The 15434-nt window shown below is 37.9% G+C and overlaps 1 protein-coding gene across 1 annotated transcript in view; it reads right to left on the bottom strand.

Annotated features, from left to right (window-relative positions):
• Positions 1-6677: 6677 nt before the first annotated feature.
• Positions 6678-15434, bottom strand: part of PDZD7 (PDZ domain containing 7) — an 809774-nt gene continuing 801017 nt past the window's right edge. Inside the window, exon 17 of the mRNA XM_044056491.1 lies at positions 6678-7937. Within this exon, the coding sequence (XP_043912426.1) occupies positions 7788-7937 (150 nt within the window). The 3' untranslated portion in view covers positions 6678-7787. The remainder of the gene's footprint in view (positions 7938-15434) is intronic.

The following is a 15434-nucleotide window of genomic DNA, read 5'->3' on the forward strand; positions in this document are numbered from 1 at the left end:
TATAGTAAAATATTGAAAGCAATACTTAAGTTGGTTTAATATTTTTTTTTGGGGGGGGCTAGTTATACATTGATACAGTTAACAACACATTCTGGTTCATTACACGAGCTTGTGGTGGATTTGTTATCCAAGTTTCAGTTAAATATTTTGTTAATGGACATATAAAAGCCAACATTTTTCCACCTATCTTATTGTTATTGTGATGATGGTTTCCTTTAATTTTGCTTAACTTTCTTCCAGGACCATCCTCCCTAGCAAGTGTGGAGTCAACTCCACATGGTAAGCCAAACATTTTTATTTCAGTACTAGTTAGCATTTCACAGAAATATTAATTAATCTGCATGTGTGAGGTGGGTGTCAGGACTGTGTGTATATTGCTGTACTAGCTGAGATAGTGCCACCAGTGTTGCTCTGTTAATATATATTGAAGTTTAGTAGTGTAGCTTTTAATTTCTTTCCTATGTTTGTTGCTTATTATCACTGGTGATCCTGACAGAGGAAGTGTAGGACTGTTACAACCTGATATCAAAGTATTGACAGACTCTGTTGATGATGGTAGCCAAACACAGGCACAGTTGGGGTGGGTGCAGAGTTTGAATCTGAGACTGAGGTCAACATTCAGCCATCCCCTGTAATTCCACTGGGCACAGCCAGTAGGCCTATGCACACCCATTCCAGTTATCCCTCAGATATTGGACAGGTGGAGAGTGTGACACTTGATCAGGGTAGTATGGTTACTGTGGCTTCAGTACCTGTTGACTCTGGCCATAGTTAAAGTGTGGGCAAGGTGCCACACAGGAGGGTTGTTAGGGTTGCTCAGAGGATGCCTGCTGTACACCCCCACCTGATCCTGCTGCGCCTTTTTGTGCCACTCACCATGCGTTTAGGGCCATTGTTGAGGTGCAGGCACATTCCAATAGGGTCTCAGAGGAAATGCTTAGGGTTATAGATGTGGCACAGGCTGGCATGCATGGCTGCCTCCACTGTGTTGCTGATTCAAAGAATCAGATGAATGACACATTGGAATGGATGGTGTCTGTGATGGAATGTCTGCTGGGAGGTGGATGGCATCCATGTGGACAAAGGTCAGCCACATCATCTGATGTTAGCAAACGTGGCCATGCCAGATCATGCTCCCATAGTGGCACTACTTCCACTGCTCCGTTAGTGGTTGAGGTGTCCACACTCAGACATGGGGTCATGGTCCTGGGCGTACTCATGAGGACAGCTTGTCCAGCAGACATCAGTCATGTTCAGGTAGCAGCAGTGCATCTGACTGTGGGCATGGATATGCCAGAACAACTCCTGGCAGAGCCAGTTCTTGGGGTTGAGGATGACAATGATGAACTGAGATTAAGAAAAAAAATCAGTATGTTAGTGAATGTAAGGATTTTTGTTTTGGGAAAAAGGAAAGGATTACAGAAAGAAGCCAACACAAAAGGGATAAAATTGAATAGGATAATATGTAGTTACTGTGCTGAAAGTAATTTAAAATATGTAGAAGAAATATTGCGCTTGATTTCTTGAATTTCACCATTATCTTATCTTGTTGTGAGGAATGTAAAAGCTGTCATCAAGGAAGACCTTTATACAGGGCATGCTTGATTTTCCAGACATGCTTTGTCACTTTATACTTACACTTAAGAGTAGTGCGGCCACTGGTTCTTCCACAATGAGGAATATGACTCTGGCCCACCCATGAAGGCATTTTTACTTCCTTGTTTAAATAGTAGGAACATACTCAAGCCTTTGTTTACAATCAGGGACAGCAAGAGATCTGTCATAAGCTCGTTGAGGCACCTTTCATGATGTACAAGTTGTTTTAGAATGTAGCATAAACTCTCTTATCTAAACAGCATTCCTTTATATAGATATTATTTCAAATAATTTTATATTTCCCTTTTTCATTAACATTTTGTCAATCTTTACTCTATTCTACATATAAATACACCCGTTCTGTTATTCAAGTATTTTAACTTTAGGAACTTTTTCATTCCTTACTCCATTTGCATTGCTTCTTAAACTTCATATATTCTTTACCATTAATTTCTCACCTTGCATACAGAAAGAATAAGTATCACTATTGCATATAAGCAAGACATGGCCAGACTTCTCTCTTTGTTTTACAAAACATTCAAGTTCAATCCTAATTTTGTTTTTCCTTTACAACCTTTTGATTTGGTGTAGTCTTCAACCTTTCCTTTTCCCTCTGATGTTTGATTTGGTGTAGTCTTCAACCTTTCCTTTTCCCTCTGATGTTCGGCTTTTCTTCTAATTTTTAGTCTTTTAAAACACAGTTTTATATTTTGTCTGAATTTCCTTCTCCTTATATATAGCATCATGAACGTCATTGATCCTCTAGGTTCTAATCATCCTTTTTTTACTTGACTTCTGTGTTTTATTTTCTTTTAACATCTCCAGTTGATCTTTTGGAGCCCTGTTTTGTGGCTAGTCCTTTTGGTCTTTGTTTCTTTATCATTTCTGCCCCTCTTCATTATATCATATTACAGTTCCTACCTCAACATTAGTTTCATTATGCATTCTAGAACTTCTTCATTTATGCGCTGCTAACATATTGTAAAAATATACTTCTTTTTGGTATAGTCATTTTAGAATAGTCTTTAACCCTGCACCAGAGCATATTTTTGATGATATCAGAAGAAAGGCCATCCTTCCTAGTTCAGATGTCATTAGGTAGATGCACACGCTGCATTTTCCAGCTTTGTTCACATCAATCTTTTTCTGCATTCTTGTCCTGAAATTATTTTTTTATACTTTGACCTCTGAGTGTTCTAATTTTGTGCTTTGTCTTAACCAGTAAATTATAATGGTTATACAACAACATATAAATCAAAGCATAACTTTAACAAATTTATCATTTGTGTTTGTTACTGGGGATTAATAATGTGTCAAAATGTCACTACCTTTCCAACTAATAGCATTTACAGTCCTTGACTTGTCTTGAAGCTAATGCTTGAAACATGTTTCCCTTTTACAGACTCATGGAGCTATTCACAAACATGTTGCACAATATCACGGCACTTTTACATAGAAATAAGCATATGCAAAAGTATAATGCAATTCATAGCATGGCTGACAGTGTTATACTTATTAGGTTTACCATTGACAAAAACAGCATCAGAGTAGCATGCAAATGGGGCTACCAGCACAGAATCCCTGAATGAAAGAAACCAAAATGACATGCTTGATGAAGCAAGATAGGAATGCACAGTGACACACAGAGAAGCGTTACATGTCATAAATATATTGGCAAACAATGACACACATTACCACAGATGACAGTGTAAAAATGGAGAACTTGTTGTTTATTATTAGCCACATTATAGCAGCTTATGCAGCAAAAGCCCCAGCCATCCAGTAGTACAATATTGCCATGTCAGGATGCAATTTGGACTATGGATCCTATATTCTGATCTCAGTAGGCAACAACAGATAGACAGGATCTGTGTGGATTTCCCACATTGAATAATGTATGTTGACTGTCAGTGTATGGAAAGTGCAGGTAGAAGAGGTAGGTGAGTACGTTTACAACAAGCCACTATAATTGCTGTGGCTACACGGGTAATAGACACCTTCCAAAGACTCACAGGGGCACAACAGGTATATTATAGGCATTAGCCAGCTATATCAGTTTATGTATTGCCTGCTGATGCAAGCAGACAAATATATGATTTTATATAGGAAGAAAAACGATTATCAGGATATTTAACATTAATAACTGTATCCTGAATCTCCTTATAATGTCCACTGTGAGCCTGGCCTATCATATTGTGCATTCTGTAAATGTAATTTCATAGAGTTTCTTTACTGTTTAAAATATTTGGAAAAAAATTTTCTTATGCACAACTTCATCCTTTAAGCTATCTTTTTAATCTTTTCAGTTTACTATTTTGATTTTTTTTTTAGTTTCCTACTTTTACATGTCCCAACATTTACCTCTTCACATCCCTCCAGCACAAATTATAAAATATCGTACTAGGCATTTACCTGGAACTCAACCATGGAAATGATCAGTAATGACATCAAAACCTCCAGACACTGGACCCAACCCAATATGGTTTTGTCAAGGGCAGGTCATGCCTACTCAACCCAGTGGACTTCTTTGAGAAGGTTAGCAAAGCTATGAATGAGGACACAATGGTTCAAGTTGCCTACATCGACCTGGCCAAGGCATTTGACAGAATACCCCACTTGAGCATTGTTGATAAATTCAAGAGGTTAAGTAAAAACCCTTATGTCACCCAGTGGATAGACAGCTGGCTCAAATACAGGATGCAGGAAGTTAGAACTGGGCAGTCCACCTCTCCAAAGAGGCCAGTCACAAGTGGAGACCTTCAGGGATTGGTACTGGGACTGCTACTTTTTGGCATTTACTCTCTGAAGTCAAAGTCAATGTCAAGGGCTTCTGTCTGACCAAATTTGCAGACAATTGCAAATTAGGAGCAGCCATATAATCCTCCACTGATACTAATGTTCTCCAGGAAGGGCTGACAGAGACAAATAACTGTGTCACAGCCATGGACTCAAACTAAATGCCAATAAGTGCATAATAGTATCCTTCAAGAAATTATCCACCCGTGGTAACTATTATACTGACATCACACCCCTAAGAGTTGACCCAATAGTCAGTAGCCTTTGATCATCACATATCTACAGCAGTAAGGAAATAATTCTATGTTGTACAACTTAGAAACTAAGATATGTCATCTAGGTGCAAGGAGATCATTGTTTCACTATATTCAGAAATTATCAGACCTGTCATTGAGTACAATGCCCTCTTTGATATGTACCTAATCAGGCATGTCCAACGACTGGATCATCCACAGAGGTTCTTCACAAAAGGAATGCAGTGCATAAGTGACATGCCCTATGCAGACTGCCTCAAAACCTTATCCCTGTAATCTGTCTCCTACAGGCTGTTGAAAGGAGATCTATGTTTGGCATACAAGGCAATGTTGGTACTCACCCTGATGGACCTTCTGCATATCCACAAAACAAACAGCACCAGAATGACCTGTTCTAAAGACATTATCTGCATAACCTTGCCTGTTTTATAAGTAGGACATACTGGGCATACAGATATGTATGCCATAGACCACTCTCTTCCCTGGAACAGGCTCCCCATCCATGTGAAGCAGAGTTCCTTCCTAACCCAATTGAAATGTAACTTGGACAATTGGATGGGGAACAGGAATTTCATCACTGGTTTGGCATTTACATCTCTAATGGACACAGGCAACCTGTGAATGGTTCATCTCCCAGGCCTCTGCTTGTAAAAGTTCCATCTCTCAAGCTCCTGCTTACAGTTATGAAGTATACCAGAAATTGTCAGAGATTTGGGATGCATGGCTATATTTAAAAAGGCCCTAGTGGTCATTAGCCTAGTACAGACCCTCATTACTTGCACTGATATGTCTGCTCTCCATAACTTAAGGAGCATTTTGCTCTGTCCCTCTGTTTTGCACAAGTTTTTTGTTTTATTATATGTCTTGCCTCTGTTTTTATTGCTGCTGTCACTTCAGTGATGTCAATGTTTTTACCCTCCATGCTGGTAAAATCATCTGCATGACATTATTTTCTTCTTAATGAATTTTACTCTTAAGTAGACTTTCAATATTATCTATATGTTTTCCAGACAAGCAGTGCTATTTTGATTTACATATTTACAGCACTTCCTAAAGCTGTTGTTCTGGATGAATTGCATGCAATCACTCTGGCACTAATACCAGAACTCGGTCTATTAGAGAGTGAGGTATTTTCCATCTCCCATAGTCATTATAAATACCACCATGGATGTTTATTGAAAAGTAGGCACAGTTTTAATGAGCTAGAATTATTAAATAAAGCAAAATAATAACTGTAATGATACTGTATTTGTAATAATCTTGACAAGAGACTCCCATATATTCTTACAAAATATTTGAAATGCATTGGATGATTGTTACTTAATTTCAATTTATTGTTTTACATCTCCTCAGAAAATATAATTGGTGCTAGTATGCCCTCCTTACAGGACCTGTACTATTCCAGAGTCATGAAAAGGGCAGGGAAGAATATCACCGACCCTTCACATCCAGACCACCTTCTTTTTGAACGATTACCATCAACCAGGTGTTATAGATTAATATGCACCAAAACAAGCAGATTTAAGAACATTTTTCCCCACAGGCCATCAAGTTCATAACTCAGCTTATTAGGTTGGGGTATTCTTTTTCCCAGGTCTCCAAGGATTCTGCAGTATTGTTTACATATTAATACTTATTTCTATCACAGTTTATTTCAGTATTTCTTGCACTGAGTTGCACTTTGCACCTTGCATGTATATGTATATTTACTTTTTTGTCTTGCTCTTAATAGATGAATGTATGTCGTTTTTCTTGTTCTTAATAGTTGCATGTATGTAATTTATACAATTCATACTTGGAGGGTCACTGAAACCAGAGTCAAATTCCTTGTATGCGTGCATACTTCACCAATAAATGTGATTCTGATTTTGCTGACTACATACTTTAATTGTAGTGGCTTTAATTTCCCTCCAATAAAATCTTGCAACTTGTATCTTGGAAGGCAACTCAGTAACAACAAGCCTATTATAGTTCAACTACCATAAGTAGTGCACTGATAGGAAGTGTAATAATATTAACTTTATTCAAGAAAACTGTTAAATCATTTAGTTTGTGACTCATTTACACTGGCTTTTAATAGCAGCAGACTCTGCTCATGTCCTGCAGAAAGTAATATAAATAAAATTACAGTTTAAGTTTAACATTTCAAAGCATAGATATTTAACACCATACAAGCAGAGAGGCACTTAATACTCATCTGTAAAAACACTATACATTAACCTACTTTCCATGTGTGTCTCAAGTGGACAAACAGCACACTATCACTTGATGCATACACAAAAAAATGAATTAAGGAGCTACCACAAATACCTTGAATGTCTGTGGTCACTCATATGCTACAAGACTTTGATTATGAAAAGTTCACAGTGCACCAGTCCACTACAAAATTAATATATGAAAACAAGATAATGTGCTAACTCTGAGAGTAGAGGCACATTACATATTGCAGGCAAAATGAAATGTATTTAAAGACAGTCTGGGAGCAGGATTATTATAAAAATAAGCCATTTTTCTTAGTGGTAATACAGTATTGTAGTCTATAGTATTGCATTTGCTTTTGTTTATCTGCATATCTGGGGTATCTTGACTACTCCAAATGAGCTAGAGTTCACTGCACCTCTTGTGCTGAATGTCACCATTTTCAGGGGCAGTTACTGTCAGAAGGAATAATCTGGTTACCAGTAGACAGGCCCCTCATAATCAGTTTAACTTCCTTATCAAACTCTCTCCTCTCCTTGTCCATTTACCAGTCTCTCTTTCTTTCTCATTCTGTATTCTGATGGCGAAGTACCGGTGCTTGGCAAAGATAGTACAACAGCTCCTTCCATACAGAGTGGGCGCTCATACTTTGTCTGCTGTTCATGAGTACATGATTTGTGATGTTCCATCCCACAAAAATGACAGAGTTTGGGATGTGTACTGTTTTCTTAACTTCTTTTAGCTCGGGACCAAGAGATCACACACAGTAGACTTCTGAGAACTACTGATGGCATATATAAATTCCAAGCTTCTGGTAATACATGCTTAAGGAAAATAGGAACTGCACAGGTTACATTTTCCCTTCCAGCAATCATCATTTTGACTCTGTATTCTTGCAGAAGCACTTCATTGTTTTTGTTCTCAGCAGGTTTTCTGAAAGCTTCAGTCTTTGTTAGTCTTTGGTATTTTCACTACAAATTCCATGGGATCCCTGGACTTGTTGCTATAGGCTTGCCGGATGATGTCCACAGCTCTCTGATGTGTGACATTCTGTAAACTCTCTCCATCAACAGAAACTAAATCATAGCCAGCCTAGTACAAAAAAAAAAAAAAAAGAAAGAAAGAGATATTAGTGCACGGTTTTGACTTTATTACTTATATTTTAAAGTTTGACTTTATGATATGCATGAATTAGTCTTACACAGTCAACAATGTGACTGTCAGAAACTAATTCATGTTTGTAATGGGATTTCAGCTAAAATATTTAAAGTGAAACAAGGAAAGTTGATACATGTGGATCCAATGGATTTTAATATGATATCGGATGCTGTTGCATAGTAGATGAGCAAGAAAAAATATTGGATTTAAGGTACTTGTGGTTAGGCAGAGAGTAAAAATATGAACAAAGATCTGAAAAGTATCTTTTTATTGAACAAAAGAAAGAAGAAAGTTAACTACTCAGTAAGCAGTTTTTCTATGCATAGTGTTGAATGTAGTCTTGATGAGACTGTAAATACATTTTTTGAGAAACCTGGAACTGTAGCTTGACAGATCACTTCCTTTGGTTCCTCATGCTGAAAAGCTTTTTTTGAGTTTTTTGAAATATACTTTGCTGTGCTGGAGGTTCTTAATATTTTTTCTGCAGATGCAAAAATGAATACAGTAAGGATTTTCTATTCATCAAATAGAATACAGCCCAGTGTATTCATCTCTGAAGAACTTGAAGTGCTCTCAGATCTTAAGTCAAATATATCAGTATATCCTAAACTCTAAACTTTAAACACCTCCATGATACACTTAGAATTGCATTATATCTTTTTATGTTTCTACAATTCTGTTAAAATTGAAATATTCATACATGCAATTGCCCCGTTACTTACACTTGTATACAATTGCCCCTTTACTTATACTTGTATACAATTGCCCCTTTACTTGCACTTGTTTACTCATTCATATTTTATTGATTATTTTTCATTACATTTTTTACATTTGTCTCAGGCTGTGGCTGAAAACTGCCCTTCTGGTTCAGTCCATTTATCAAACTACCAAATATTAAATAAATAATGAGATTTGCTATGGGATACAAAATCATCACAGAAAGGTTGGTGAGTAGTGCAGTACTGGAGTTATTGTTAAGCCTTATAATGTTCTGTAATTTTATGTCTCACATCACTCATAGGCTGAAGAATGAAATCGGTCAGTCTGTGGATGAAACCAAGACTGATACAGTGGTCACTGTTAGAGGTAACAGTCCAAAGGAAATTCATAGGAATGGGGGGACTGACAGGAAATGGTAAGTACAATTCAGTGGAAAGAAGTCATGCAAAGCATACGGTGTGATAAAATCTTGGTTCATAGGCTCACAGGTAACTAATAGGCTAGCTTCCCTTGTGGGCCATTTTAAGCCTAGCCCGTTTCCCTTTCTGTGCCAGAATTAACCTATTCCATTTGGTCAGAGAGTGGTCTTACCCATCTCATGGTTGGAAATTATATATCACCCCTAATGAGAATAACTGCAATAATACCATAGATCATTTGAGTGACCCATGTGTGGGATAAAGCATTTAGGAGCTGCTTCTGTCCATTAGTAGTCCTGTGGTTTCCCATCCATAAATTTAAGTTATGCTTGAATACGGACAGGGATGAAATTTATTTTATGTGGATGGGGTGTCTGTTCCAGAGCAGTAGTATCCTCTGTGAAATATACCTGTCCCTACAAACTATTCTGCTGATGTTGCAGAAGAGGTTTAGCTCCCTTGACTAGGTATTTCTGATGCCATTTGACTCTCTGATGTTGCAGTAAATCCATCAGTAGTGGGATAGAGGATGCCTTGTATAAGAGACACAGGTCACCTCTTAGCAATCTCTAGCACACAGAGTATAGTGATAGAGCTTTGAGTTTGTCCATACAGGATATGCTGTGTAGTTACTGTTTCTTTTTATTAAGGTATCTCTGTGGGCATTCCAGTTGTTGCATGTGTCTGGACAGATACATGCCAAAGGGAACATTACATTCAATGACTGGCCTAATGAGGGATGAGTAAAGGGGACAGTGACATTTCTGGATCTAGACACAATCCCTTTGTTTATTGGCTTTGTATATAGGTCTCATTTTAGAGACATTTCTGAAACAGGCAATTTATAGTTTTACAGTGATGTTTTGAGAATGTGACCCAGGAGACAGTGTGAAGATTTTCGTGGACAGAAGTAACATACTGAAGCTGCATTACAGAAAAAAAAAGACAATTCCCTCTGAGGAAAATGTAGAACAGATTAACTCCACATCACTCTTTTTCTTTTTATCTAAAACCTGCAGGACAGTTCCTGAAAGTTTCTAGTCAACTATATGCAAAATAAAGACTATGGAGAAAACTTCATTTCCTGGAGAAATTTTTAGCTCTTCCAAATGGAGACCTATGCTTCAGGCTCCTTATTTTGCAGAACTATTTTAACAAATAATGACACCACTACCAAAGAAGGTGTCTAATTTTCTATCTAGCAGGCAAAAAAGTCACTGGATACTCATGAGGCACACGGGCAATTTCAAATCTCTGTCAGCTGGAATCAATGCAAAAGCGCATGACTCAATGGTGGTTGGAAAACGTCCAGAATCTGAAGGGGACACTTTTCTTCTTAAATGTATGCAAGTCCTTTCCTGAATCAACTTTTATACTGTTTCTGTTTTTAGGTGGTGTTTTCTAACAATTTCAGGTAACTCTCCATAGTGCATTGCTCCAGGAGCATTTCAATTCTGGATCAACAAAAAGATCAATGAAAAGAAAAATATTTTTTTGTACCCAGCTCTGTACCCACTCATGCAGCACTGTGGTGAGTACCTAAAACTTCTGAATCTGACTAGAAACCTTCAGCAATAGAAGCAAATAGGACAGAGGTCCCATCTTCATTCTTCTGGATGTCTCTCCTAAGGAAAAAATTGCAAACAGCCATGCCACAAAGGCAGCTTTAGACCAAGAAGTCACATTCAGATTGTAATGTCTGGCAAAGATGTTCAGTGATGACAAGGCAGCAACTGTACAAATACCACCCAAGAAGCACTGAGCTTTTTTTCCGTTTTAGAGCACTTGAGCATTTTAAGAAGAAAAACAGCAAGTGAACCAACTGGTTTAACTCAGTCCTTCCAGCCACCTTAAGTAAAAAGAAATTGATTGATATATAATGAGATTCTTTCTTTATGAGACCAGAACAGAGAAGATTCAGAGATAAGGCATGCAACTCAGAAATGCACTTGGCTAAAGTTAACTGGCACTACAAACAACTGCCAAGTAATAATTTTAATGCTGATGAAAATCCATACCCAAAGGTAGAAAGACCAAGCTTCTCCAGCACAAAACAAAACTCCCTGGAGAAATGGGTCCAAATAGAGAGGCGGTATTGGTGAGAAAGAGAGAGAGATAGTATGAATAGTAGTAGTATACTGGGCTGAACTCATCCTCAAGTCTTCATGAGTCCCCCTCACAAAGAGGACCCCGTTTTTACAACACTTATATATAATCATGAAGAAAGGTAAGTCAAAAAATAAAAAAGGAGACTGGGTGTGCACAAGTCCCAAAAGGAATGCCCATTCCACGTGAACTTACTGATGCCAGGACTGAAAACAGGTAGTGAGGAATCACATGAACACGAAATTCTTACCATAGGACTAGGCCAAGCTCAGGGTGAGGAACGCTGCCCTGCAGTAGAAGGGAGATGTGGAACACACAAAAAAAATGATAGGCCAAACAAAAGGCAATAAAGACAATCAAGTAGAGTATTGAGGATAAGGAAGTGAGATTACTCACCAATGCATTATGCAAAAAAAAATCCAGATAGAGGATATGAAGCAATACTGAGGAAGAAATTGGAGGGAAAATACTTGCCACCAAAAAACTGTTAAAAGCTAAAAACAGTAACTTAAGATACTTAATGCAACAGATCAGAAGAAAACATAAGTTAAGGTGGAGAAACATTAGGCAGACTAGAAAAAGAAACCGAGGAAATGAGAAAACAGTAGGAACGCAAATAGATGTCACAGAAAGTTATAAAGAAACATGGATATGGGAAAGAAGAGATCTGATATGCTATTATATATATGCAAGAAAGAAAGCCAAACTAACTGATATGAAAAATGCAGCTCCGAAAATATTATAGGAGAAATACTAGCACAGACACTCAGCTATGGTGATTTTTTTTAATGTAAAGAGATCACAGAGGTGGAATGCAACTAAAATAAAGTGAAGCAAGGCAGAAATTAAACTAACAGAAATTGAAATAATAGATCATCTGCAAAGTGAAGGATTTTGTGTGGAAACTATCATGGGCAGTATTGCAACATGATGAGCCAATGAGTCCCCAGACAAAGGAGCAGCAGATGGAACAGAATGTATCTGAAGATGGTATGCCATACTGTGATGTTCTGCTTCTGTCCATGATCTGCCCAAAAGTCTTGTTACAATTACTCACCAAGGATCAGAGCAGGAAACAGAGAGCAAAAAAGATGCTCTTGGTCCAGAAGAAAATGACCTAAGAGAAAGCCTGTTTGGTGTAATACAGATGGGCAGACACAGTAAGACAGATGAAAGAAATAGACTACAGAAATTAAATAAGACCCAAAATGTTGGAAGAAATGAAAACAGATAAACAAGGTAATTGGAGCTATTAAGATAAAACTACACATTTACATATACTTACCATAACAAGAGATGTTCTAATAGATCACTGTTGCGGTAGCCTACGATATAGGGTCATGTCCTTATCTACGATGTGTCCACTTGGCAGATTTAAAAGCTTTAGTGCACCTGCCAAGCACCCAAACTGTCACTGGCTCAAGCCATACAAGAGGCAGTTTAGGAGATAAAAGATTCACATCTTTCTTGCCCCAAGAAGGCAAGCTATAGCCTTGAAAGGAAAAAGCGGCGGGTAGCTAAAAATAAAACAATGCAACTATGTGCACGTATGTGTATATGTATGCATATAAATAAAAAAAAAACACAGAGAGACAGAAAGTTGTAGACAAATATTTATTGCTTCATTATATATGGGTTCTCTCCTTAAGATCAAATAGGTGTTTGGTCAACTGCTGTTTAGTCTATTGTTTTTGATCAACTAACTAACTGGTTGACTGGAGTGAGACAATTCTAGGAGTTGGGGAGTAAGCTCTTACCCTGTATTTGTGCGATCTTGGGGTAGGTATATACAATTAGCAAAGGTTGTGGGGGATTGTGGGGGATGCAGGGGGTCTTGCCCCCTGCAAAAAATGATGTTTTAATTTGTTTTTGACCTTTGCATGTGTGGACACTGTTTCTCAGTGCATGCATTGCTACTTGTCAACATTGGTGTTTTCAATATAAATATGTCATTGTTTAGCGTGTCAGTACTGGGTGGAATCAGCATTTTCTATTAGACATGTGTGTGTATATGGATGTACTATAACTGACCAATAAAGCCAAATGTCGACATAAAAATGTTAACAAAAGGTACAAAAAAATTCATCACTCTGCATGCACTAAGCAATAACCTTGATGCATGCAAGTCAAAAACCATAAAAAAACAAGTTAAACATTGCTTTTTATCGGGGGGGGAGGGTGAGCAAGACTCCTTCACCCCCGATCCCCTGCTAATGTTATATTTTACCTCCAAAGGTGCATAACATTGAGAAAAGGACATATTCCCTAACTCTGGTAATGTAGCCATCAAGCACACCTGTCAACCATCTTTTAGTCTCACACACACACACGCATATGCATATGTATATATGTATACACAAACACACCCACACACACAAAATATAAATATGTGTGTGTACATCTATATCTATGAGTGTGTGTGTGTGTGTGTGTGTGTGTGTGTGTGTGTGTATATATATATATATATATATATATATATATATAAATATATATATATATATATGTATATATATAACACACATACATACACACACATATATGTATACATAAAGTATGAGGGCATAAGGGATGAGATGGCTACTGCAACAGTGATCTATTAGAACATCTATACAGAAGCTGGATAGAAAGCATATATTACAGATCTATTGCTATTATATGATGAAAAAGAAAAGAGTTTCAAATGCCTTCATCACACCAGAAACAATACAGCTGACTATGTCAGGGCAGAAAATACAGCAAACAGAAACTTAGTGTGTACCTCACAAAAAGTGTATGTAATAGAAGGCTGGGTTATATCTTGGTGGTCAGTGATGACCCTGCATTCAGCCTCTGTGTACATTTTTAGAGGTTGTACCTGAACAGGCAGAGATTAAGCTAATGTTAGATCCTGATAACAGTCACAAAGATAGTTAAAACAGCATGTAAAGCTTAAATCAAACGCTGTCTTAGAATGCAAAATGCTGAACAGTATAGGTGGGATAAAGGATATGATAAGGAAGTAATGATATAGGCACAGTCTACCTAAGAAAGGTAGGAGGGATGGAACTGGTGACAAATATTGTAAAGGAAGAGTACATAGGGACAAGAAGTCTAGTGGATGAGGTACATTTCTGATGAAAAAGAAATTCTGTTACACAGAATTTGTGATACAGAAATCACATATCTTGTTGACCTAGGTAGTAGAAGGGTGGGGACACCAAGAAAAAGCAAATTGAACAAAAATGGGTAAGGACTAAAAACTGTTGTAGATTAAGTGTCTATTCATCAGCAACATCTGTATTCTTATAAATATGACTTCAGGATTATATTATGTCAATAAATCAGCAATACAATTGCAAACTTAGTGTTATAACTACCAAAAGAAGTGAACCATTAACAGTTTGTCTTGTGATCAAACCACACCGTCCGTGGGTAAATCCAACATTTCCCACACCCAGTCGTGGGTTACTGCTTAATTATTTTATGCCCACTGCAGGGTCATAAAGCTATTCAAGTCAAAATCTTACAGCTTTTTCATTGTGTAGTTTCACTGACAGCTACAGGGCGGCCACAGTGGTGCAGCAGTTAGCATTGCCATCTCACAGCAAGAGGTTCTCTGGATTGATCCTCAGCTGGGGTGCCTTCTGTGCGGAGCCTGCATGTCCTCCTTGTGGTTGTGTGGGTTTCCTCCGGGTGCTCAGGTTTCCTCCCACATCCAAAAGACATGCAGTAGGTGGATTGAACACTCTAAATTGGCCCTAGGTGTGGGTGTGTATGTGTGTGTGTGTGTGTCTGTGTGCGTGTGACGTCTGTGGAAGGTTGGGCCCTGGGCTGGCAACTCGACAACGAAAAACTCCACTGCCAATCATGAGCGGACAGGTGATCCGCTGTGGCGGCCCCTAACCGGGAAAAGCTGAAAGAAGAAGAAGTTTCACTGACAGCTACATTCTTTCCCTCTCCTTAGGTCATAAAGCTATTGAGTCTTTTGTAGTCTGAAAATGAAAAAAGCCTGGTAATACCAGAAAACAACTTTACTAATTAGCTGTACTTCACTAGTCAGAATATATGATACTCTATATGGGTCATGGAAGGAATAAAAGAAAGAAGAGGAGACATGAAACATGCATATAATTTCACTTTTAAAAAGACTCTGTTATCTCAGCCATTCTTTACTTTGCCTCTAGACATTTTTACAGATTGTGTAACG

The sequence above is a fragment of the Protopterus annectens genome, chromosome 14.part0, assembly GCF_019279795.1.
Source record: "Protopterus annectens isolate FY-2018-M chromosome 14.part0, PAN1.0, whole genome shotgun sequence".
In the NCBI taxonomy this organism is placed as follows: domain Eukaryota; kingdom Metazoa; phylum Chordata; order Ceratodontiformes; family Protopteridae; genus Protopterus; species Protopterus annectens.